General features: G+C 40.1%; 1 protein-coding gene and 1 long non-coding RNA gene across 2 annotated transcripts; one reads left to right on the top strand and one right to left on the bottom strand.

Moving 5' to 3' along the window:
• Nucleotides 1-55: 55 nt before the first annotated feature.
• Nucleotides 56-25,089, bottom strand: LOC137821685 (uncharacterized). The gene is made up of 3 exons (XR_011082861.1): nt 24,550-25,089; nt 7,318-24,258; nt 56-422 (listed from the first exon to the last, which is right to left on the bottom strand). It is a non-coding gene; the product is annotated as an uncharacterized lncRNA (long non-coding RNA).
• On the top strand, nt 5,093-5,927 carry LOC137822842 (late embryogenesis abundant protein-like). Its single transcript, XM_068627845.1, has 2 exons — nt 5,093-5,436; nt 5,528-5,927. Exons 1-2 carry the CDS (start codon nt 5,155-5,157, stop codon nt 5,777-5,779), a joined length of 534 nt encoding a protein of 177 aa, XP_068483946.1. The 5' UTR covers nt 5,093-5,154; the 3' UTR covers nt 5,780-5,927.
• Nucleotides 25,090-25,526: the final 437 nt, after the last annotated feature.

Here is a 25,526-nt window from a genome sequence, read left to right as displayed (position 1 = left end):
TCTAAGAATTTTAGGGAGGCTAATTTTACCTTTTGGTCATCTTGGACCTCATGCACCATAAAAATTTGTTCACATTTAACCTCTCATCCTAAATACACATTAGGATCACTATCTCCACTAAAACTAGGCAATTTTACAAATGGTAAATAAGGCTTTGCCACATGTTGGCACCTATCTTCAAAATGTTGCGTTCTCCATTCGGTTTCTTCATCATAGCCTTGATAATTTGGAGAACTTCTTGTTCATATCTATGATGTTGTCTTCTTTGTTCTGGAGGCCTTTCATGTTGCATTTCCAATCTTTGGAGTCTTTCCTCCATTTGTCTTAGTGCTTCCTCTTTTTGTGGAATGGTTCTTTTAGCTTCCTTCAATTCTTCTATTAGAAAAGCTTTTTGAGGAGAATGCGGCTTAGATGATTCACCACTAGAAAGATGATCCATATTATCAAACAAACACAAAACACAATGAACAAACAATTAGAGAAATCAAGTTAGAATGAAAAATTGCTCACGGCCAAAATGAAGAAAAGGAATTAAGCACTCAAAGAAAAAAAAATTATTTCCTTAACCAAAGTCTCACTTGTGGATTGGATAACTCTAAAGTGAAAAATGTCAAAGCAACAACACTAGCTCAAAGTAATATCACCACAAAACTTTAGGAAAGAAGAAAAGACAATCAAGAAAAGTTTAAAACAATAAAGACTAAACCAAAGTTAGAAAAGAGATATGACAAAACTTTGAATAGAAGACAATCAAGAAAAGACACAAAAGAAGACTCAAAGAACCTTACTAAACTTTTAACTATGAAACTTTTTGAACTAGAAAATTACTAAAGCAAAATGATACAAAATTCCACAAAGTAGAAAACAATTTGTCAATCAAGTTGAATCCATAAATGTGAAAAATGAAATTCTAAACCAAATGATAAGCAAGATGCCTTTGGAAATAAAATGCTTTGCTGTTTTTTTTTTTTTTTGTTAACAACAATACCTTGCTGTTTTGAAATTCCTTACTGTTTTTTTATGTAAAAACGGTACTGTTTTGGTAATATGAAAAGAGCTTGCTGTTTTAGCTCATTTTTAATCCAAATTGCATCATGCAAAGTGTCAAGAATATTCAATTTTCCACAAAATAAATTGGTGGATTCAAGATAATTGAACACTTGCAATCATATGTTTGGAACTTAACATCAACTTTTACTAAAACAAGTTTCTAATTGAAATGTAAAGTTCACAATTAAAAGTAAGCAAGAAGAATCAAAGTAAGGACACCTAGAACATTAAGAACATATGACACAAAGTAAAAATCAAGATCAAAGAAAAGGCACAACAAGGAACATACTCAAAACGAAAAAATGCAATGAATATAACAAGGCTAAAAAAAATTCTGCACTGAATTAAAGGTGCTAGAAAATTAAAAACACGAATATAATGACAAGAAAGTAAAGGTACTTGAATTTAAAGAACAAGAATGTAAAGGTACTTGAAAGTGAAGGAACTAATGGAAGGAAATAAGAAAAGGCAAAAGGTTATAGCAACTGATTGAACGTAATTGCACAAAATTGAAAAACTGATCTTATTCATTTTGATTTACTCAATCATATATATAATAAAATTACAATTACTGTAAGCTATAAAATAAGAATACTAGCAGACCTGTAAACTAACCATTAATGCAATATAACGGTAAAATAGTTTAAGGGTAATAAAATCAGAATTAATAATAATAAAATATGAATAACCAACAGAAAGTAAAGGTACTTGAAAGTAAAGGTACTTGAATGTAAAGGTACTTGAATGTAAATTGCTTGAATTAAAAGTGCTAAATCAACTAAAAAAGATGAACAAAATCATAGTTCATGATACCACATGATGTGAGTTGATTTTAAGTTGATTCATTAGGTGACACTTTGTAGATTTAGGATCAAGATTCTTAAACAATTAAGGTGAGAAATCTAAGGAAAATTCTCACTGGACATTAACTTAACAAGTGTTAAGTAGATGTGAAGGTTCATTTCCAAAGATCAAAGGAAAAACACAAGTATAGGTGATGAATAAGTGTTAAACATGGTGCGGAAACATGAACACAAGAACAAGAACAAATTATCCAATTAAAACAGAAAACAACACATTTTAACCGATTAGAATGAACAGGGAAGACATATGAACCGATTGGAATGAAGAACAAAACAACACATCATATTTAGGCATTGAATGGAATGGAAAATTGAATTAGAAGATGAATGATAGGAAGAACTTATGTGGTTGAAGCAAGGGAAAAGGTACACGCCACTTGGAAGGTGAATAGACTCCAAGATGAGTGAAGGATGCCGCAGCTTGAGAGCTCCCATAGACTCACAAGATAAGACTAGGTAAGGAGAACAAGTCTCACAAATTCTCACTCAATTTGAGTATAGTAACTTTACTTGAATTTCAATATATTTTTACATGAGCCAAGCACCTTTATAGTGTGAGAGGGCTGAAATTTAGGTGGGAAAATTCAAATGAAAACCATTTGAAAATGGAGCCAAAAAACATGTCACATGGAAGGTGTGACTTTGTTTCTTCATCTCATAAACCTTAAACTCCTATCCACACCTCCCTTTTATGTTATACTTAATTCTACTATAAAGAAATTATAAAAAGATACATCAATTTATGCTTATCTATTAATGTTTGTGTCCTTGCTCTTAATAATCTTCTGAGGCATGATGGATGATGAAATCATGTGTTGGTCTTGGACCTTAGTTTGGGCTTGGGCTTTTGTTGGGCTTGGGCTTCAATGTTAAGAACACTAATAAGAAGAACTTCAAGTGTTGTGGTCCTTGATCATTCCTCCTATTGATGACATCTTCTTTTGCTTGTTGAGATGACCCTTCAAAGTTGGCATTCATGGTCATCTCTTTATGGATGTGGGTCGTATCAGTATATTAGATCAGTTTGTACATGTAACCAGTGTAAGACATGTTTTTAAAACTAAGGGCAGTTTCATATGTGTGGGTATATTACATCGGTTTGTAGAGGAAACCGGTGTGAAACTTCATTTATATGAAGGTAGAATGGTAAGCTTAGGCTTTGAGTGTGGGTTTAGTGTTTTACTTTGTTGTGGGAGCGGGAAAAATTGGAGTCAAAGGGATAACGAAGAGCATTGTCGTCGGAGGGTGGGAGAAAGAAGCATAGCATCCAAAGGGATAAAAATAGCATTCAATTTCCCTTCTGGATTGTGTAATCCATAACTCATTTAATAACTACAATAATACCTTTCGGATTAGGTAATCCGTAATGCATTTGACAACTTAAAAATGACTTCCGGATTGTGTAATCCGTAAGTCAAATTTTAATAGCAAATTGCATTCCGGATTACATAATCCGTAAGCCATATTTGAAGTTCTAAAATGACTTCCAGATTACGTAATTCATAGTTCATTTTGCACTGGATTAAACAATCCGAAAGAGTGAGTATGTTCGTTCCAGATCCGATAAACCTCCAGATTAACTAATCCGATACATTTTAATATTGTCTTACGGATTGGGGAAACATTCAGGATTATAAACATGAAGTTTATTGCTTTGCATAAATTGTTACGGATTGTATAATTCGTTGATCTAGCGGATTAACCAATCCAGAAATAAGTGTTTAAGGCACTGGTTGAAGACCTACTTAAGAATGGCGAGCCAACCGTAAAGACCACCACCATAGCAATACTGTCGGCACCACCACTACGGTTACCACCGTCACTATCACCACAAGGAGCACTGTCACCATCACCACAGTAACAAAAAACACCAAACACCTTTGTTTTCACTCTGCGACAAAAGGTAAAACAAATTTTCTATTTTTATTTTTTTATTAGAAAGAAAATTTTGAAATTTTAAAAGTTTATGGAGGTGGGGAAGAAGGAATGAAGGTACAGGAAGAAGCGGTCTACAAAATATGCATACGCATATCCAGAACAGAACATGGCAGAAGATAACTCGTGACTCTATGAATATCAGTCACAGTAGCGTAATCCACATTATATGCCACGAGGCATAATCAGAAGATCAGACCTGAAATCTGTCACAATAATATCCTCCCATTTTGTTGGTTTTAGGGTCCATGACAGCATCCCATTTAATCTTATGCCACCTTTCTATGGACATTAGACTTTTATTCATTTCAACTTATTTATTATATTTAATTACGAGAAACAAAATGTCTTTTATTTTGTTTCAGTTAGTAAATTATTATGATAAAAACTGTTGAATAAGAAGATAAATATATAAAATTAATAATTTCAAAATAAATAAAAAAACATGAGACGAAAATAATACTTACATAAATAATTAACAAATTTCTGTTTATTTCTTACAAAATTTTGAGCAAATTTTTTGCAGTGGTGAAATTTACTCATTCACCATTAGAATAATTATATTTGAAAAATGTATTTATATAATAGAAAATTATTACTTTGAAAATTACACTGTCAAAAAGCACCGGTTTATATTTTATACAATTCTTTTTTCTCACAAATTTCAGTAAAAAAATATTTTTTTTTTCTTTTACTTTTAACTTCTCAACATATATCATAATTCTATATAATATTTTGGTAAGTTTATTTGACGGATAAAATAAGTGAGATAACTTTTAAATATTATTATTATAAAAGGTTGTGAAACTGATAAAAAAATTAAGAAAATATGAAAATAATAATATATTGAGAATTCATATTTTTTTAGAATTATATTACAACCCTCAATATTATAATTTAATTTTTTTATATTATTTAATTATAACATTTACTTTTTAATATATATATATTTAAATTATATACTATTCTTATAAAAAAATTATGTTTATTTTTATATAAAAATGTTTTTTACATCTATAATCCAATAAATATTAATATTATAATTTTTTTTATAATATTATATGATGACTGGTATCGTAACCCTGGAAATAAAGTGACACCTGTCCTCATTCCCCTTACGTGGCAACAGTTGTGAGGTGTCAGCGTCTTGTCGAAGCACGTGTTGGTGTGGAATTACATGCATATATTCACCGCCACGTAGCCGAGGTTATATAATTAGGCGCACTCACAGTGAGTGCACATATGTTACCTTGAAGTTGAAGTTGAAGTTGAAGCGGAGGTAAGTGAAGAGTTTAAGGAAATTGTAATGGCTGAAGCACAACTACGAGACCAGCATGGCAACCCTATCCCCCTCACCGATCAGCACGGTAACCCAGTTATATTAACCGACGAGCACGGCAACCCCGTCCACGTCACCGGCATTGCAACTATTCCTCCGTCAGCCGCCACTGCAGCTTCTGGTTTTCGGACCTACAGTGGTGCTGGTTCAACCACATTCACGACCACCGTGGCGGATCTCATAGCAGCCCAACCAAGGGACACTAGAGATCTTCATCGTTCCTCCAGTTCTAGCTCTAGCTCTAGCTCGGTAATCGTTTTCATTTCTTCCCTCCTTTCCTTAATCGTTTTATAACTTTATACAAGAATTGTTGAAACTACTTGTTGAATTGTGTATGCAGTCTGAGGATGATGGACAGGGTGGGAGGAGGAAGAAGGGAGTGAATAAACTAAAGGAGAAGCTACCAGGGAGGAAGAATATGGAGCAGCATTCACCACCAAAAACTACAGCTACCACCACTGCTACTGGTGTTCCCCACCCGACACGGCCAACCGCCACTAACCCTAACCCTAACCCTAGCCACCCTGAGCATCACAAGAAGGGCATAATGGAGAAGATAAAAGAAAAATTGCCTGGGCACCACAACCACTGAAAATCTCTCTGAATGTGGCTCTATGTTATGATCTCGTTTGAGTGGTGATTAATAATTAATTAATTAACTAACTACTTGTCTTTTTTAAATAATGTATGCATATGGATGCCAGGGTGTCTTAATTAATTTAAGCTATCTTGTTTTCAAATACTGTATTGTTATTGTCATGGAAAAGGCCCTCAGTTTCTACTAATTTTTATATTCGATTTATATTTTAATTAACTAAAGAAGCAAGCTTCGTAATTTATCTAAATGCAGTGAGTTTTTAAGGAATTATAAACAACACATATTAGAATAATAATACCTTAAATAATATAGTAACAATTTTTGTAGTAACATTTCGGCATTCTAAAATTGTTTTTCGAGGGTTAAATAACAAATTTAGGGTATGATTTGAGTTTATAAACTTCATCAGAAGAAGAGAACAAAAGAAAATATAATTTTTGCTAGTGTAGGAAGCTGTTAGAAGGAAGAAAATAAGGAATTTGTTTTTTATTCAGCTCATACTTGTAGAAATAAATTATTTTTCTATCAGAATGAAGAAAAGAAGATAAAAATATTAAGTAATTTTTGTTTAGTTTATGCAAAAATTAATAAAAAATGTAATTTCTAAGTTAAAACCACGAGTTTAGGGAAGCTTTTCTGAAGAAGGAAATAAAAAAGAAAAAAAGAAAAAATTTAATTAATTTATTTATACATTAATTTGTAAAATTTGTAGAAATACAAACTTAGAAGTTTATATACTTGTTGAAATAACAGTTAATGTCAGAATAATTAGTTATGTCCTAGACTTTGAAAATGATAAATAAATAAAAATAAAACTATTTTAAAAAATTACAATTAAAATATGACAAATAAAATTGTAATTAATTAAATAATATTTAATATCATCTCATACACTTTGGAAATCACATATAAATAAAAACAAAAAAAATTACAAAATCTGACAACTAAAATTTAAAAGAAATGGTGGAAGTAATTCCTTCCGGTTTCAGCATATTATCTTTTTATTTTATTTATACCAGCATAAAAAAAATAAGAAAAAAATTGAGTAAGGAAAAATTTACAAAAAGTATTTACTATTTTATTAATCTTTTAAGATATTAACAGTTAAACGTATACATTGAAAAATTAACTTATTTATTACAAATCTAAGATATAAATTTAAACAACAAAGATATTTATAAACTTTAATTATAATCTAATAGAAATATTTATTTATTATAATTTTAATTATAGAATGAAAACTAGTTAATCCTTATGCTCTCTTAATTAACCTCTTTTGTTTGTATTTACTCTTTTGTTTGTATTTAAAGGTGTGAAGGATCGTGTTTTCCGTTGTGTTGGTCGTCGGTTTGTGAATTTGTTTATCTCTCCTGGATTTGTAAGATATTAAAATGCGACTCCGTTTAAAACAGATGTGACTCTACCGGTTGATTGTACTCCTACGATCGGTTGATTGCACTCTTACGATCAAGTCAGTACTGGACTAAGAAATAATGAGTAAGTAAATAGTTTCAGTCTTAGTAATAGTATACCTTTACAGAAGGAACAGATTCAGATGTGGCTCTACCTGTTGATTGCACTCCTACGATCAAGTCAGTACTGGACTAAGAAACAATGAGTAAGTAAATAGTTTCAGTCTTAGTAATAGTATACCTTTACAGAAAGAGCAGATTTAGATGTGGCTCTACCTATTGATTGCACTCCTACGATCAAGTCAGTACTTGACTAAGAAACAATGAGTAAGTAAATAGTTTCAGTCTTAGTAATAGTATACCTTTACAGAAGGAGCAGATTCTAGCGTGTATGGTGCTGCAACGACGACGATAATAACATTGTGGAGAGTGGTCCGAAGACGATGATCCTGCAGCAGGAATGAGAGCTCGTTAACAGCCCAGTCGATGATAAGGAAGACGCATCTGGTCAAGAGGTCGTTCGCAAAGGAAACGGTCACTTGCCATGTTCAGGAGAGGATATTACGTCGATGGGAAGGTTGACAAAAACCTATCAACGACGACGCAAGAAGAAAGGCCTATTGGAATTAGGAGATTCAAAGTCCCATCCGAGGCGTTTAGTGAGAATCAGTTCAAGAGCTAAACATGTGAACAATTCTTCTCATTCCCGACATGGTACGATCTCAGTCTCGCTTTCTGATGGGGATATTGATAATTGCAACACTCGATTGGGTGATCCTGATTCGCCTGTGGCCCCGGCCAAACTGTGAGAGATTAGTAGAAGAGTGGGGATCACGTGCCAAAGGGACGAACAGAAGGTTGTCAATGAATACTCTTCTTTGGAAGTAAGAGATCTGCAGTTTATGGAGAGTGTTGCGGAGGGTAAGAAGGATGTGTTTAAATGATAATTGTCAATTTAAATATAAGAGGCCTGGGGGGAGGTACCAAAGCCAGGTATTTGAGGCATATCATTGGAAGCGAGGGAGCAGAATTCGTGTGTGTGCAGGAAACAAAAGTTAAGGAGATCTCGGATGGTAGATGTTTCTCTCTTTGGGGAGATAACAATGTTGGTTGGATACATAATAAAGGGGATGATGGGAATGGAAGTTTACTGTCGCTTTGGCATAAAGAAGCCTTTAAAATATCACTTGCTAGGCAAAGGTTTTATTGTAGTGTGTTATTAAATCCTCCTATAGGTGTGTGGTGGTTAATGTGTACTCTCCTTGTGCATTAAGTGGTAAGAAGAACTTATGGGAGGATTTTTCTTCTGCTAAACTGGCCTCTCAAGTTCTAGCTTGGTGCTTTTGTGGAGACTTCAATGTTGTGAGAAGCAGAAACGAAAGGAAAGGCATTAGAGGATGGGGTGAACAGTCAAGTGAGATAACTGGCTTTAATAGCTTCATTGATGCCGAATTCTGTTAGAATTACCTCGGGTAGGCAAGAGTTTTACGTGGTTCAAACCTGATGGAACGGCTAAGAGAAGAATCGATAGAGTGCTTGTTTCTGAAGAGTGGCTTAAGCTATGGCCCATGAGTAAACAGTATGTTCTACGGAGGGAGGTATCCAACCATTGTGCTCTGGTGATTAAGTCTGTGGAGAAGGACTGGGGACCCAAGCCCTTCAGATCCATTGATGCTTGGTTATTGGAAAGGGGATTTAACAGGATGGTGAAGGATAACTAGCAGTCATACTCGATACATGGGAATGGTATAACGGTTTTTAAAGAAAAATTGAAAATGCTCAAATCGGATATGAAATTATGGAACAGAGATGTGTTTGGAAACCTTGATACTACTAAGAGGAGAATCCTTCAGAATCTGGAGGCTTTAGATTGCCAAGACTGCAATGGGGGCTTAGGGGAAGGCGAGAGGTTGGAAAAAATGGAATTGACAAGCCGTCTGGTTGAGACTGAGAAGAAAATTGAAAACCTTTTCTGTCAAAAGGCTAGAGCAAGCTGGTTTAAAAATGGGGACTCTTGTACTAGGTTCTTTCACTCATCATTGAGGTGGAAAAGGCTCAGGAATGAAGTGAAGGGCGTCCAGGTTGGGGACCAATGGTGTGAGGAACCAAGTACCGTTCGCATAGAGGCAAAAAAAAATGTTTGAAGTTAGATTCAGTGCTACGAAAGATCTTGGTGTAAGGTTGGATGAAGTCGATTTTAAATCTCTTAACCCAACATATAATGAGAGACTTGTAGCGGTGTTCATGGAGGAAGAGATAAGGGACGCAGTGTGGCAGTGTGAAGGTTCGAAGAGTCCTGGTCCAGATGGCTTTAACTTCAGTTTCATCAGGAAAAGCTGGGAGTTTATAAAAGATGACATATCTGCAGCAATGGCTCTGTTTCATAGGACTGGGATCATTCCGAAGGGTTGTAACGCTTCGTTCATAGCTCTAATCCCTAAGGTCAGGGACCCATCTAAGCTTGAGCAGTATAGACCCATCTCACTAGTAGGAGCCCTATACAAAATCATATCAAAGGTTTTGGCTGGCAGATTGAAGAAGGTGTTGCCCGCAATCATAGATGAAAGCCAATCAGCCTTCCTAAAGAATAGAGGGATCCTAGATAGTGTGCTAATGGCTAATGAAGTGGTGGAGGATCTTAGAAAAAAAGGGGAGAAGTGGGCTTTGCTTAAAGGTGGACTTCGAGAAAGCATACAACTCAGTTAGATAGGAAATTTTATATGATATGTTGCACAGGATGGGGTTTCATAACTTATGGATCACTTGGATCCGAGGTTGTAAGGAGTCCGCTTCAGAAACTATACTGGTCAATGGGAGCCCTACGGAGGAGTTCAAGCCATCAAGAAGGTTGAGACAGGGTGATCCCTTAGCCCCCTTCCTTTTCTTGGTGGCAGCAGAAGGTCTTGCTGGAATTGTCAGACAAGCTTTGAAGGTCAATTTGCTATCGGGCCTCAAGATTGGAAGCAAGGAGATAGAGATATGTATTCTTCAATTTGCGGATGACACTTTATTTCTGTGTGAAGACACCTTCAACAATGTGTTAACTTTGAAAGTCATTTTGAGGGGTTTTGAGTTAGCCTCGGGCTTAAAGATTAACTTCCATAAGTCCAGGCTAGCAGGTATAAACGTTCAAAGCAGTGCAATATCATGCTACACTAAGACTCTAAATTGTTCACAGATGGGGATTCCGTTCAAATATCTTGGCCTGGAAGTGGGAGGAAACCCAAGGAAGAAGCAGTTTTGGGAACCGGTCATTAATAAGTTAAAAGCAAGACTTAGCGTATGGAAAGGAAGATTCCTATCAATGGCATGGAGAATTTGTCTCATCAACTCTGTTTTAACGGTTGTACCTTTGCATTACTTATCCCTTTTCAGAGCACCGGTGGCGGTTTGTAAGAGGATTATGAGCATTCAAAGGAGATTTCTATGGGGATGGGGGAAAGCCAATAAGCCAATCTCCTAGATTAGCTGGAAAGACGTATGCAAACCTAAAGTGGAGGGAGGTTTGGGTTGTCGGGATATACGTATGCTCAATTATGCTCTTTTAGCTAAATGGAGATGACGCAGTCTGTCTGATGAGAATGGAAGGTAGAAGGAGTTATTGGATTCAAAGTACAACCTGGAGCTAGAAGGCAGCCAAACACCTGCCAAAGTTCAATCTTGGTAGTGGAGAGACCTGCTAAAGATGTGCAAGGAGGGAGGAGGTAAAGGTTGGTTTCAAGAAGAGCTAGGATGGGAAATAGGATGTGGACATAGTAAAATTCTGGGAGGAAGTGTAGGTTGGAAGTGTCGATCTGAAATCCATGTTCCCACGACTTTATTCCCTGTCCTTAAATCAGGGTCAAGCAGTGGGTGAGGTTGGTGAATGGATAAACTCGGAGTGGCGGTGGAGTTTGAAGTGGAGGCATGCTAGATTTGAGTGGGAGACTTCAATGGAATCATACCTCAGCACGATCTTATCCAGGGTCATTTTGAAGAAGAATGTCAAGGACAATCACACGTGGGGGAAGGAGAAATCAAGATTGTTCTCTGTGAAATCCGCATACGGATGCCTAACTAAGCAAGTTAGAGATCCTCAATCCGATGTGTTTAAACTCTTGTGGAAGGCAAAGGCATTCCCAAGCATAATAACGACAGCTTGGAGGGTACTTGTGGGTAGAATGCATATAGAGTGTGTTTGAGCAAGAAAGGGGTGTTGATGACCTCTACGTCTTGTCCTTTATGCCAGTTGAAGGAGGAGTCATGTCAACATCTTTTCCTGGAATGCAAACACGCTCAACGGGTATGGTCTATGTGCTTTAATTGGATAGGTATTTTATCTGTTCAGCATAATGATTTAAAGGCGCACTTTCAAAGCTTTTTCTTATTCCAAGTTAGTAGCAAACAAAATTTGTTATGGAAAGGTGTTTAGGCAAATGTTATTAGGAGCATATGGGATCAAAGAAACATGATTGTTTTCCAGCACGGGGTAGTAGACGTGGAGGAAGTTTTCCAAAAGGCTCAACTCAAGTTTTGGCTATGGTTGAAGCATAAAACGCCTTCCTTTAACTATTCATTCGTTGATTGGGTCCTTAATCCAATTATCTGCATTAGGAGCTTCAAGTAGTACCTCCAGGCAAGTCTTTGATGCAGATACAGGGGAATGGAATAGCTTATATTGATTGCTGGAGAAGAAGGCTTTGAGTGGAATGTTGTTCATGGTTTCTGATGGTAGCAGAGGATGGGTCGAGGTGCCTATGAAGATTCAAGGACAAATCAAGCAAGTTGAAATACTTGGAGAGGGATGCTTTGGTGTTGGAGGTTTGTAAGTGTTACGGATCTTGGGAGAAGTTGTGATAGCTTTGGTGCTCAATAGTTTTCGAGAGTATGCACTACTTTGAGAAGTGCACTGTCTTTCCCTCAATTCATTCTTACCCACAAGTGAGCTGGCGTAAACATCACTGGTCTAGTTGTGAGAGTGTTGGAACTGGTTTAGTGGTGCAGGACAGGCTTGTTGGAGCTTTGAGGCTGCTCATCGTGTACATACAGCTATGATTTTTTGTCTTGGCATGGGTAAGTTGGGAGCAAGGCTACAACAGATGAAGATATGGAAGGGTGGTGTTACGGAAGGACAACAGTAGGTGTATGATAGGTGATGGCTTTGGATGATGGTATTTGGTTATATTAGCTGGAAGGTGAGCTGGTGGTCTTGGAAGAACATACTTGGGTAGAAATGTGTGAGGTTGTTTTTAGTGCAAGAGAAATCACCACTTTTGAAGCTTGCTGCAACTGAGAATATATATCAAGCACATTGGTTTTAGTGTTTGATCTCCTCCTGAATTTGTTGATGGGCTAAGCAACTCAAGAGTGCGTAGGTGAAAGATATGATGGTATTTTGTAAGGCAAGTTACTCCGGGGTACTTGCTGCCATTTCCACTGCTAATGAGGCATCCTTAGGATTTCGTTTTAAGGGATAGGTCACAAGCTAAGAGCACCCTTCTCACGCTTGCATGGAGGATGAGTTTAGTTGGTTTGTAAGCTCAATCCTACTTCTATGAATCTGTTTTTTGCAAGGTTTAGCTATGTATCTATTGTTGCAGGTTAAGCCTCTTTATGGTTGCTCAGTGGTATAACCAGTTTGTGGTTTGTAAACGGGTTGGGATACCCCTAAAGTATCTCTCTTAATTTAATTTATTCATTGCTGATAAAAAAAAAGGATCTCAAGTCCCTTTTATATACTACTCTTAGGTTACTCCTTGTAACTACCTTTATCTCACGAGAACCTTATCTCGAGTGCAACAACCTCCCATAATCTCCCTCCTTGGAGTGCATAATCTTACCAACTCATGTACCAACATCATGGGGCCCATCTGTTTACTATAGGTGCACTAGCCTTCACGTATCATGCATGCAACTTACCCCCGAAAACCCTAACGCTCTTGGGCATAGGTGTCTTTGGGGGGTATTTACTTGTGCTAGACCTGAATGTACTATATACACCACCTGCACTTTCTCGTTGATCAAGCCTATATATATGAATGAACTTCAACGCACGCATTCTTGGGGCCTACTTAAGTGGCCCATTAACTCGACCAAACCACCGAGCCGACCTGTCGATGCAGGTGCCGATGTCCGATCACCTGAGCACTGAGCTCAACACTCTGGTCAAGTACACAAGCCCCCCAGGCTCGAACTGGAACTTGTTCCAGTGAAGAGGCTAATTGTTCGCCCATGGGCGACCTACGTGTCTTATGAGCGAAACGACGCACACAGTGTTTTGAGGTGACGTCTCACCATACTCCATTACAAGCGTACACATGGCCATCACCAACGGTTGGGAAATGTTGTCGCTCACGCTCCCACTATATGTTAGTCCTTCGAACTCTTATGCTCCCTTCACTGTTTCATTCCCCTTTGCGTTTCTCTTTCAAATACTCTATTCTTTTTCTTCCTCAAACCCACCTCCTCGCCTCGTTTCATCAATTGCCTCAAGGTGCGTTTTTATCTGGTAACTGCTTTTAACTTGCCTCAAATGCTTTAATATGCTCATAACTACGCTGGGACTGTTTAACTTCTCGTGTTTTATGCTTGCAAATGCCTTTTTCTTCTGTTTCACTGTTCATTTCTTCAAAGCGAATGTGCTCCTTCATCTGAGTATTGCATTCGTTTTTCTTTGTTTAGATTCCCTGCTCGATGGATTACAAAACCATGTATCCCTGGGCCCTTGTTCGCCTTTTAGAGGAAACCTCTGAGTTCACAACCCATGAGAAAATACTGTTGTATAGGAAGAGCGAACACCCTAAAAAGAATCTTCTTTTTGGTAGAGAGCATGACAAGCTTGTTAGGGTTGTGCCTTGTAGGGTAGATGAACCCGTCTGTTGTGATGAGTCATCGGACCCCGATGGCCCATTTGGTTTCTTCTACTCTACGTTTTCAAAAAAACTCCTTCTTCGCCTTCCCTTATACAGTCTTGAAAGAGCCCTTCTCACCGAAATCAACATTGTCCCTGCCCAGCTACACCAAAATAGTTGGTTGTTTGTTCGGGGATTTTCTATCTTGTGCCACCACTTTGGCCATCTGCCATCAGTGGAAGTGTTCTTATACTTCTTTGAAGCCAAATGGCTAGGTCCCCAGTTATGGGTGAGCTTCAATGGAGTTGGTGGGAGAGTTTTGTTGACCCTCTTCCAGCAATCTTATAAAGGTTTCAAAGGCAAATTTTTCAAAATCCGCTGCAATGACAACGATCCAACCCTTATGGACGGGTTCCCTCTATACTAGACTGAGGAACCCGAATTCCAAAAACCCAAATGCCTTGAAAACCTGCCCCAATGAGAACGAGAGGTGTGCCTTTTCCTCTCCAACCTCAAGGTGGTGTTTAGCACTGCCACCTTGAAAAAGCACGAGTACAACCCAACGAATCTTAAGGCATACATTGGTATCCCCCTTCCCTTTACTCCCACTAGCAATATCTTATGTGTGTGTGTTTTTTGAATTCTTCTTTGTTCTTATGCAGAAAGTATGTTGGATGCTAAAAAAAGAAGAAACTTAGCTGCTTTGGCCATGCAGAAGAAGGTCGCCCCAGCCCCTTATGCCAAGGATAAAAAACTGAAAGCGGTGGCTGAAACCGTTCCCTCTGGAGACGAAGAGACATGTTCAGGACTCGTCTTCAAAAGAAAACAAAAGGGTGCTGATGCAACCTCCGCTCATTCTATCTCAGATGACCAAGCTCCCTCGTACTGGGACTTTCCACCCAGTGTTTCCCCTCCTCACGACATTGTAGTGCAGGAGGGCAGGGGGGAAAGTGACTCAGAGGAAGATCAGTGGGATCCCTCCTCAGACCCAGCTTTCTTCCTTCAAAGAATGTTGCTCTCCTCCAAAGTTAGAGGAAGGTTGGAAAACTTGGAGGAGAGTCCATTGATGGAGCATCCTACAAGGCAACTGGGGGAAACCCTAGTTGCAAACTTTTTTCTCCTTTCCAAATTGTGGAAATCGAAGGAGCTAGCCAAAGACGAAGCCCTTCAAGCTGCAGGGCTCAAACGACAAGTCACCGAACTCACACTGGAGGTGGAGGAGCTTCAAAAAGTTCATCAAAAGACCAAGGCTCTCTTGTTTGGAAGTCCCAAGAGGCCTTCGGGCTATACACGAGGAACAATGATCTCCGCATTGAGGTGGAATAGCTGAAGGAAGAACTAGATAAAAGGGATGAGGAGGTGGCCAGGCAGAAGGATGAGCTGGCATAGAAAGATGAGCTCCTTTAGAAAACCATAGAAGACCTGATGAGTGATGCCGCTGACTCCTACGCGGCAGGCTTCGAGGACGTTGTCACCCAGGCCACCTGTGTCCACCCTGAGTTGGACCTCTCCCAAATAGGTTTAGGCAAAGTTGTCGTAGATGGGCAACTGGTAGATGAGGAATAGCCGTGTGGGATTCCCCCGTTATTGACTCCCTTTTGTAATCTTATGAACAACTTGCAATTCTAATATATATATATATATATATATATATATATATATACATATATATATATACATGTTTTCCTTACCTGACTTCGACTAGCTTAGTAGCGATGAATACAACTTTCATAACTTTAACAACTAATCGAACGTTAATGGTCGCCCACACTTAAGTAGCGTCGTCTTCATGATTAACCAATTGTAAACATATGCTTCGGGGTAGCTGAGCTCAGAGCCTCTCTGGTCAACAGGTCCTCTTGCACGAATTGTTTTGCCTTATTTGTACATACTCCTTAAAGGGAGGTTTCACTGTGGTTCGTGCCAATACAATGGCAAGCGACGACCAGGGTTACCTGTGCTCTCTGAGCAAGAGGTATTCCCGCCTGAATTGCTATGAAACTTACTGCTCCCTAAAAGGGAGATTTCGCTATGGTTCGCTATGAACCTTACTGTTTCCTAAGAGGGAGATTTCACTATGGTTCGTTATGAACCTTATTGCTCCCTAAATGGAGATTTACTATGGTTCGCTATGAACCTTATTGCTCCCTAAAGGGAGATTTCACTGTGGTTCACTATGAACCTTACTGCTCGCACTCTTGGAATCATACCAAGGGGAGATTTTATTGTGGTTCACTATGAATCTTATTGCTCCCTAAAGGGAGATTTCATTGTGGTTCACTATGAACCTTACTACTCCCACTCTTGGAATCTTACCAAGGGGAGATTTTACTTTCCCAACTCGAGCCAAACGTTGGCGAGCTATGATTCAGGGGTACCCAAGCTCAGAGTCTTAATGAGCGGAAGGTCCTCTCGCCTGAATCGTTGTGGATCTTGATGCTCCCACTCTTGGAATCTTACCAAGGGGAGCTTTTACTGTTAACATGATATACTGCAAGCATATTTTTTAAATAACTTTTTATTGGGCGACCTCATTAAAAAACCCTGATAAGGGAACAAGAGTGTCCCCTTAAACGTTCGTACTACATACAATAGCATAATTAACTGAAATAAAATTTAAGATTGGCCTCATTCCATGTTTGGGGAATAATCCCGCCTTTCAAGGTCTCGAGTCTATACGATCCGTTCCCGAGCACCTCTATCACGCATAATGGGTCAGTCCACTTAGGACACAACTTATTCTCCAACTGATAGGGGTGAGCCTTTCGCATTACCAGGTCGGCGACCTGGAACTGTCGAGGTTTCAGCTTGGACTTTTGTTTATATTCCATCCTTCTTTTCCAGGCTTCGGCCTTGATGCGTGCTTCCTCTCTGACCTCGTCAAGTAGATCTAAGTTTACTCTTCTTTCCTCGCTAGACTCCTCAGCCACGAAGTTCTGAAATCGTGACGAACTTTCCTGGATCTCGACGGGGATCATGGCATTCGATCCATACACCTAGCTAAAAGGTGTCTCCTTGGTGGTGGATTGGGGAGTGTTGTGGTAGGCCCACACAATTCTAGGAACCTCATATGCCTAAGTTTCCTTGGCTTTCTCCAGTCTCCACTTTAGGCCTATTTGCAAGACTCAGTTAGTAGATTCGACCTGCCCATCCGTCTGGGGTGTTCAACCGAGGTGAACACCTGCTTGATGTCGAGCTCTGTGCATAGTTTGCCTAGCTGATGACTTGCAAACTGGGTGTCATTGTCAGACACTAAACGCTTTGGGATTCCAAAACGACAAACTATGTTCTTTCACACAAAGTGTTAAACCTTGTGAGTTGTGATCTGTGCTACAGGCTCGACTTCTATCCATTATGGCTACCACCAGGTACTTCATCTGGTGAACTGCTAAGGGAAACAGACCCAAGATGTCAATCCCCCATGTGTGGAAAGGCCATGGGTTGTGGATCGATTGCAACTCCTCTAGGAGTGCATGATGCCAATCGGCGTGTTGTTGGCACTGTTTGCACCGCTGTGCGTACTTCATGCAGTCCTCTCTCATGGTCGGCCAGTAATACCCTACTCAAACAACCTTTGATGAGAGAGTTCGTCCACCGATGTGACTCCCACAGATATCTTCATAGAGCTCAACCATGATATGTGTACACTGCTCACCACTCACACAGGACAAGATAGGGTGAGTGTAGCCATGCCTGAACAACTTTCCATCTACCAGGGTATATTTGTCTGCATTCTTCTTAACGATTCTAGCCTCCGTTGGCTCCTGTGGGAGTAGGCCATCAGCCAGGTAACACTTATAGGGTGTCATACAGGTTTCACCTATATCAACCAGACAAATGTCCAACGATTCTTCCACTGACAAGTTGTATGCACTTATCTTGGGTATCCTCAACGTTTCCTAGGTCAACGACCGATGACCTCTCCTTCCGCCCTCGAAGACACTCACCTATTGGACCTCTTTCGCGCAGCCTGTGGTGGTTCTGAGCGCTTTTAAGGTTTCCTGGATAATTGTCCTCTATCGGCCCCCCCGCCTAAGCTGGTGAGCTTCGCCAGTAAGTCAGCTCAGACATTCTGTTCCCTGGGAATGTGTACCAACTTGAATGCAGCGAAGACCTCTTTCAAGAGCATGACATACTTTAAATACGCGGCCATCTGGGGGTCCTTGGCCTGGTAATCGCCCGTAACTTGCCCAGTTACTAGTAGCGAGTTACTCTTCACTAACTAGCTTCGAGCACCCATCTCTTTGGCTAGCAACATTCCTGCTACCAAGGTCTCATTTTAAGCTTGATTGTTGCTAGCTTTGAAAGCGAATCATAGGGCCTGCTCGATCAGTAACCCGTTTGGTCCCTCCAAGACGATACCAGCCCCACTGCCTTGTTGGTTAGAGGACCCGTCCACAGAAAAGACCCACTAGAAATATCCACTATCTGGGTGTGTGGCTGTCGAGGAGAGTTCTACCACGAAGTCAGCATAAACTTGGCCCTTGATAGGTCCTCTCGGCTCATACTGCACATTGAACTCGGACAGCTCGACCGCCCAGTGCACCATCTGACCCATCACATCAGGTTTTTGCAAGACCTTGCGGATGGGAAGGTCGGTCATTATGATCACTGTGAAACTCTAAAAATAGTAGCGGAGTCTTCGTGTTGTGAATACTATTGTTAGTTTTGCCTTCTCAATGGCCTGATAACACACCTCGGGCCCCTGCAGCACTTTGCTAACAAAATATATAGGCCTCTGGACACGATCCTGCTCCTGAACTATGAGTAAGCTGATCGTTCGATTTGTAATAGCAAAGTATAGGCGAAGGGGTGTGCCTGGCAGCGGTTTGCACAGAATCGGCGAGTTGGCCAAGTACTCCTTCAGCTTGAGGAACGCTTCCTCACACTTGCCTGTCCATACAAATCGGTTGTTCCTCCCTAAGAATAGGGATGTCTTTGATCTCCTCCAATTGATACAAATCGAGACAAGGCGACCATGCATCCTGTTAGCTGTTGTACCTTCTTCACCGAGGTCGGGCTTCTCATAGCTATGATTGTCGCACACTTCTCGGGGTTAGCCTCTATTCCCCGCTCGGTAAGGAGAAACCCTAAGAATTTCCCTGCTTCCACCCCGAATACGCACTTTTCAGGATTTAACTTCAATTTATACCTGGCTATTATGGTGAATAGCTCCTCTAGATCGGCAATGTGCTGGTTCTTCTCCTTGGAGGTGACGACCATATCATCCACGTATGTCTGCATGTTTCGCCCTATCCTAGGGGCGAGAACCCTGTCCATCAGCCTTTGGTAGGTCGCGCCAGCGTTCTTGAGCCCAAAGGACATCACCTTATATCAATAACTAGAGATTTGTGTCATGAATGTTGTCTTGCATTCATCTCAAGGATGCATTCGAATTTGATTATAGCCTGAGAAGGCATCCAGAAAATTGAGAAGTCGACAACCTAACGCGCTATCCATCAGGGCGTCGATGCTAGGCAGCGGATATGAATCCTTTGGACAGGCCTTGTTCAAATCCATAAAATTGACGCACATCCTCTACTTCCTGTTGGTCTTCTTGACCAACACCGCGTTTGCTAACCACTTAGGGTATTGGATTTCTCTTATGTGACAAGCACTTAACAACTTCTGGGTCTCTTGCCTAATGACCAGGCGTCTTTCTTCATTGAACTTCCTCCGCCTCTGTAGGACAAGCCTGACCTTTGGATCCATCGTGAGACGATGGCACAGGAAATCAGGATCGATGTCGGGCATGTTCGAGGCAGACCACGCAAAGACATCCAGATGTCGTGCTATCACCTCAACGATCTGGTCCTTTATTTCTTGTCCTAAAGATTTGTCAAGCTTAAACTTCTTTCCCTCGATCTCCCTTTTTCCAGTACCTCACCTGCAGGCTCAAATCACCTTTCACGGGTCATCTCTGCACGGGCGACCCCTTTTCCTTCTTAAGGTTGGCTGGTGATCGAGCATACCCCTTTCTTCGCCTTCAAGCTATTCTCATAACAATTATTTGTCGTCTTCTGGTCAGACTTGATGGTAATTATCGCTCCCTCAAGGGAAGGCAACTTCATCTTCATATGCCTCGTCGAGGCCACTGCTCTTATCCTATTCAGAGCAAGTATGCTCAACAGGATGTTGTAAGTTGAGAGACCGTTGACGACGAGGTACCTGATATTGACGGTTCGGGATGTGGTGTCATCTGTGAAGGTCGTCCTTAACTCCACGTGCCCCTTTACTTCTACTTGGTCTCTAGCGAAACCGTACAAACAATCGTCGTATGGTCTCAGCTGGTCGGGCGATAACTGCAATTTGTTGAAGGTCGACCAAAACATTACATATGTCGAGCTCCCTTGGTCGATGAGGACTCGGTGTACCCTTCTCCCTACTGTCACCACTGAAATTACCATCGGGTCATTATCATGTGAGACCACATCCTGCAAATCAGCCTTCGTGAAGTAGAGGTCGGGCTCAGGTGACTGGTCAGGTTCCCGTGCTTCTACTGTCATCACCTTTCTAGCATACTTCTTTCGTTGGGAGGCAGTGCATCCTTCCCCAAAGAAACCCTCAAAGATCGTGTTAACCTTACCATGGACTGGCACTTCGTGTCCTTAATCCCCTGCTGGGGTCACCACCATTGAGGCTTCGTGAGCTTCCTCTGGGTATTCTTTCAGGAATCCATCTTTCACCAAATCAGCCAATTGGTGCCCAAAGGCCTTGTGGAACTCGCACCAGGTACTCCTGCTTAGCCCCAAATTCTTGTCACTCTTTAGGGGTAATTTCAGCTTGTCCGCCACGTCTGGGATAACGATAAACTCCTTCAGGCTTATTTTGAACTTGTGTCGGCAGGGCAGGTCTCCCTTCGCTCTTGCCCTAGTCTGGTGCTTTTTCGGTTCGTAGGGTACCTGGCAGGCTGGTGATCTCTTCTCTGTCGCAGCTTCATGTACCCTCATGAGTTGAGCTCAGCTACTCTCACAAGGTCTTGTCAGCCCAACGCTCCCACGTTTTACCGTTACCTGCTCTTTGGTCGATGTGGGCAACAGCTCGTTGATGGATCTTGTTGAACGTCTTCGGAAGATTTTTTATTAGAGAATAGCTGAAGGGCCCTGATAGAATTCCCCGCCTGAAGACGTGCACCATCAGAGCTTCATCCTTGGTGTGGAGCTTTACCACCAACGCTCTGAACCGGTTCAGGAAGTCCTTCAGGGGCTCTCCTTGGTACTGTCCGTCCGGGAGTCCGATGAACCAATCCAATGTCGTGCCTACTAACGTCCCTATGAACAGTTTGCAATGCATGGCATCTGTTTCTCCGAAAATCATCATTTGAGTATGGAAAGTCGTGATGTTGGCCTTTGGGTCTTCGGTACCTGTGAAAGTGATTCTGGGTGTCATGAAATTTGTTGGTATCACGACATCCATGATTGCCCGAGAGAACGACATGGGGAGAGCCCTAATGGGAATAGGCAGGTTGTGCTCCCCTGCTCTACGTTCCCCTAAGCGTTATAGATCTCTCTGCAGCTTCTCATTGGCCCTGCGTAACTCTTTGTTGTTTGTCCGCAATGCGTCCAACTCGACCTTGAATTAGTCTTGTCTAAGTGCCTGCTCGGCTCGTACCTCAGCCAAAACCCTTTCCCTGATCAGCCTTGGATGCCGCCACTGTCTGTTGAAGAGTGCAGATAGTCTCCATGAGTTGCTACATGGTAACGTTGTCGCCTTCTTCCTGTCCAGATTTACCTTGTCTTGTATTCCTCATATCTTCTGATAGCTCTTATCACAACTGTGGATGAGACCTAGTTTTATCGGGCCCCATGGTGGGCGCCAAATATTCTTGCCGGTTGACCTGGTCGTCGGTTGACTCTGGGAACAGGTTGTGAATCCGTCTGCCTCTGCCGAATTTGCTCTTTCCCAGGGATGTTGGAACGCGACTTCGTTTGAAACAAAGGGGGCCCTACCTGATGATTGCACTCCGATGACCAAGTTAGTACTGGGCTGAGAAAGAATAAGTAAATAGTTTCAGTCTTAGAAACAGTGTACCTTTACCAGGGATCTCAAGTCCCTTTTATAGACTACTCTTAGGTTACTACTTGTAACTACTCTTCTCTCAAGAGAACCTTATCTCGAGTGAAAGTAGGTTTCATAGGAGGAGAGTCTGTTACAATGTGCACAATCTTAGTGCAACAACCTCCCAGAATCTCCCTCCTTGGAATGCATAATCTTAACAGCATGACCGTCAGGGTACCAACTCATGTACCAACATCATGGGGCCCATCTGTTTACTGTAGGCGCACTAGCCTTCACGTATCATGCATGCAACTTACCCCCGAAAACCCTAGCGCTCTTGGGCCTAGGCGTCTTTGGGGGGTATTTACTTGTGTTGGACCCGAATGTACTATAAACACCACCTGCACTTTCTCGTTGATCAAGCCTTATATATATGAATGAACTTCAATGCATGTATTCCTGACTCACTTAAGTGGCTCATTAACTCGATCAGACCACCGAATCGACCTGCCGATGCAGGTGCCAATGTCCGATCACCTGAGCACTGAGCTCAGCGCTCTGGTCCAGTACAGATGGATCAGAGAAAATAGGAACTCATCTACCCCTTTGCTTCATTATGTTCCACTCAAACCTTTATTTTATTTATTAAAGTCTCAATCTCCACAAATTTATTTCTCAATGAATCAACAATATTGCAGTTATAGAAGAGGGAAAAATAACTCTTCAAAATTTGTTTACATTCAATCTAAAAGTAATGCCCTCATCTCAGTTCTACGTGTGGAGGGCCATGTTGGATAGGATAGCTACGAAGCAGAATCTTCACAAAAAAGGGATAATAATGAGTGATACATATTGTCCTCTATGCGGGAAGGAGGAAGAGTCAACCTCACACATCCTCATTACGTGTAAGGTATCAAATTCAGTATGGAACATGTGCAGTAATTGGCTTGGGATTAGTACAGTGAACCACAATGCCTTGGAAAACCACTTTGACCAATTCTTTTGTTTGTGCTTTAACAAAGAGGGTAATAAGCTGTGGAAAAGTCTGTGGATTTCCGTGATATGGTGCATTTGGAAGCATAGGAATAGAGTTATTTTTAACCAAGCAAAGAGTGATGCAAATGAAATCTTCACCCTGGCACAGGTACAATCCTGGGCATGGATGAAACATAAAATAAGGAATGTAAACTTTTCTTTTTCTGATTGGATTTTATCCCCACAAACTTGCATTAATATGGCAACTAGGTAACTTTTTCGGTCTGAAAGCATGATTTACCTTGCGCGATCTTGTTTGCCTTGTTTTTTCCCTTCTTGTGCTTTGATCACTTAGTGGTACAGTCATATGTTAGTCTTTGTGATGGTTGCGAGGCGTGAAAGGTATGGTCTTTTGGTGCAGGTACTCAAGACTAAAATCAGAATGGAAGGATTATGCTTTACTTAGCTTGCCCGCCAACAAAGCTCTACGAGGGAGTGGATTGGAGTTATTGGGATGGAGTTATTGGAAGCAAGCATTACTCATAGTTGAAAGAAGGAAGGAAGCATTTAAACACTTTGTTGTTAGCTTGATAAATTTCTAGCAGCTAACCTTACATCATATGCTAGGATTTTTTGTTAAGCTTTAAATGTTGCAGGTTATTTGGGAAGCAGGCAAAAGTGTTAAGAGACCACAAGGCTGTAAAAGGGCATCAGGGATAAAGTCTCACTTAGTCATTATGTTTGAAACTTTTAAGTTTTGTGTTCAGCTAGTTTTTTGTAGAACCAATTTTGTTATGGGCAGGGACTGTTCTCTGAAAGACAAGGTTCTTTGTGTAAGAGTGTTGTTATGGGTAGGGGCGGCTCCAAAGCTTATGCTCTTTGTGTAAGTGGAGCGTCTATTTTCTTTGTCTTGGCATGTTGAAAGTTTTAACCAGGTATGACTTATGTATAAGGGTTGAAACACCCCTAAAGTGTCTCATTTTATTTTATTAATTTATTGCCCAAAAAAAAAACATTGTTTACATTCAAATTTATTTAATTCTCTCGAGAAAAGGATATTTAAATAACTCGTAGAAGAAAACGATGAGAGGTATTCTTGTTGTTGTAAATCTCTTCTTGGGTTGGATGTGTCATTCTTTACTGGTTGTACTTTTTCAAGTTGCTTCTTCTAGTTGAACATTGTTGTTCTTTGGGGATGGGTTTGGTATCTAATGCTCCTCACAAAAATTGCTCTATTTGCATGGATAAATCTTGGACCCTTCAAGATATCAGACACCAGGTCAAACAAAGAAGTAAGAATAATTAAGAGATCCTAATGAAGATTGTCATTTCATTCATTGAATACTTGGCTATTTGCTCATTCAGTGAACAAAGAAAGCAAAAACACAGCATTAAAATTTAAAGAAGAAAAAAAGAAAACGACAAGAATAAAAAAAAAATAACTCAGCAGCCGTATAAGATAAAAAACACAGAGCAGAGTATTAAGGCTAAAAAAAAAATCTTGTTTTACTGCAATAGTTAAGCAAAGATGCAGAAGGTGAAAACGAACCAGAACAGTTCGAGGATCGATACTGAGCGGAATCTGTTGAGATTCGTGATGAATTTGGAGACCGTCGGAGTCAAAGCGAGCTATTCCTGGCAAAGAAGCGGACGGAGGAGCGGAAGATAGGTCGGAAACTGATGCCAACATGAACTCTCGCTGCTTCCATTTTTGCTCTAAGGAATCCTCCATAATCTTCTTTCTTCCTTTCTCCACCGAGCTACAACCCACTCTCTCTTACTTTTTTTTCAAACCCAAAATAAAAATATACCCACATGAATAGCGTGAAAACGTATAAGAGTGCAATTATTAGAGATGAAAACGAAACTGAACTAGGGTTTGGGGTTCGAAAAATTGAGAGCCGGCAAAGGAAGTGAGGGTTTGCTTGCTCAATGCTTGGAAGTGTTACTGTGTCTGAGATATGGGGTTTTATTCTGAGTTATTATTCTCCCTACAAGAGGGCTTTAAATTTATTTTTAATTACACTGATTATTGTCTATTTCTACTATCAACTGTTCTTAATTATTTTGTTATATTATTTATTTCGACTTATCTATGGTGTATCCTGTGTGTAGTAATGTTCATGCATGTACTTTAATTTCTTTTTAGTTATTCTTGACAATTTTTTTAAAATTAATAATTTGAGCGTAATATGTAAAATAATAAAAAACAAATACCAATAAAGAAAGGGTACTGCTACTGCAAGAAGTGCTATTCAATGTGCTTTCTTTCTATCATTCCATTACTTTTTCTTTTTTCTTTTTCTTTATTATCTGATGTTTCACAAGAAACACTATTTTTCCTACCTGTGGAAAGACCTCCTCAAGTTCAGGATATTGACAGTTTTTTTTTTTAATTCTACGGAGATAATTTTTTTTATTTAATAACAAAATTATAAAATTTACTCTCTAACATTTGAATAAAATTATTATTTGTTAAAATATTGTTTTTTCCAATGTTTTATTTAAATGACAACATGAAATTAT

Source organism: Phaseolus vulgaris, chromosome 9 (genome assembly GCF_000499845.2).
Source record: "Phaseolus vulgaris cultivar G19833 chromosome 9, P. vulgaris v2.0, whole genome shotgun sequence".
In the NCBI taxonomy this organism is placed as follows: Eukaryota; Viridiplantae; Streptophyta; class Magnoliopsida; order Fabales; family Fabaceae; genus Phaseolus; species Phaseolus vulgaris.
The sequence above is the reverse complement of the archived record's forward strand: the minus strand, read 5'-3'. Positions and strand labels throughout refer to the sequence as shown.

What these genes read in the sequence shown, in the direction of transcription:
- LOC137822842 (XM_068627845.1), top strand. Translation starts at nt 5,155, where the DNA reads ATGGCTGAAGCACAACTACGAGACCAGCATGGCAACCCTATCCCCCTC. An exon ending in CTAGCTCTAGCTCTAGCTCG is followed by an intron (nt 5,437 to 5,527) that starts GTAATCGTTTTC and finishes TTGTGTATGCAG; the next exon opens with TCTGAGGATGATGGACAGGG.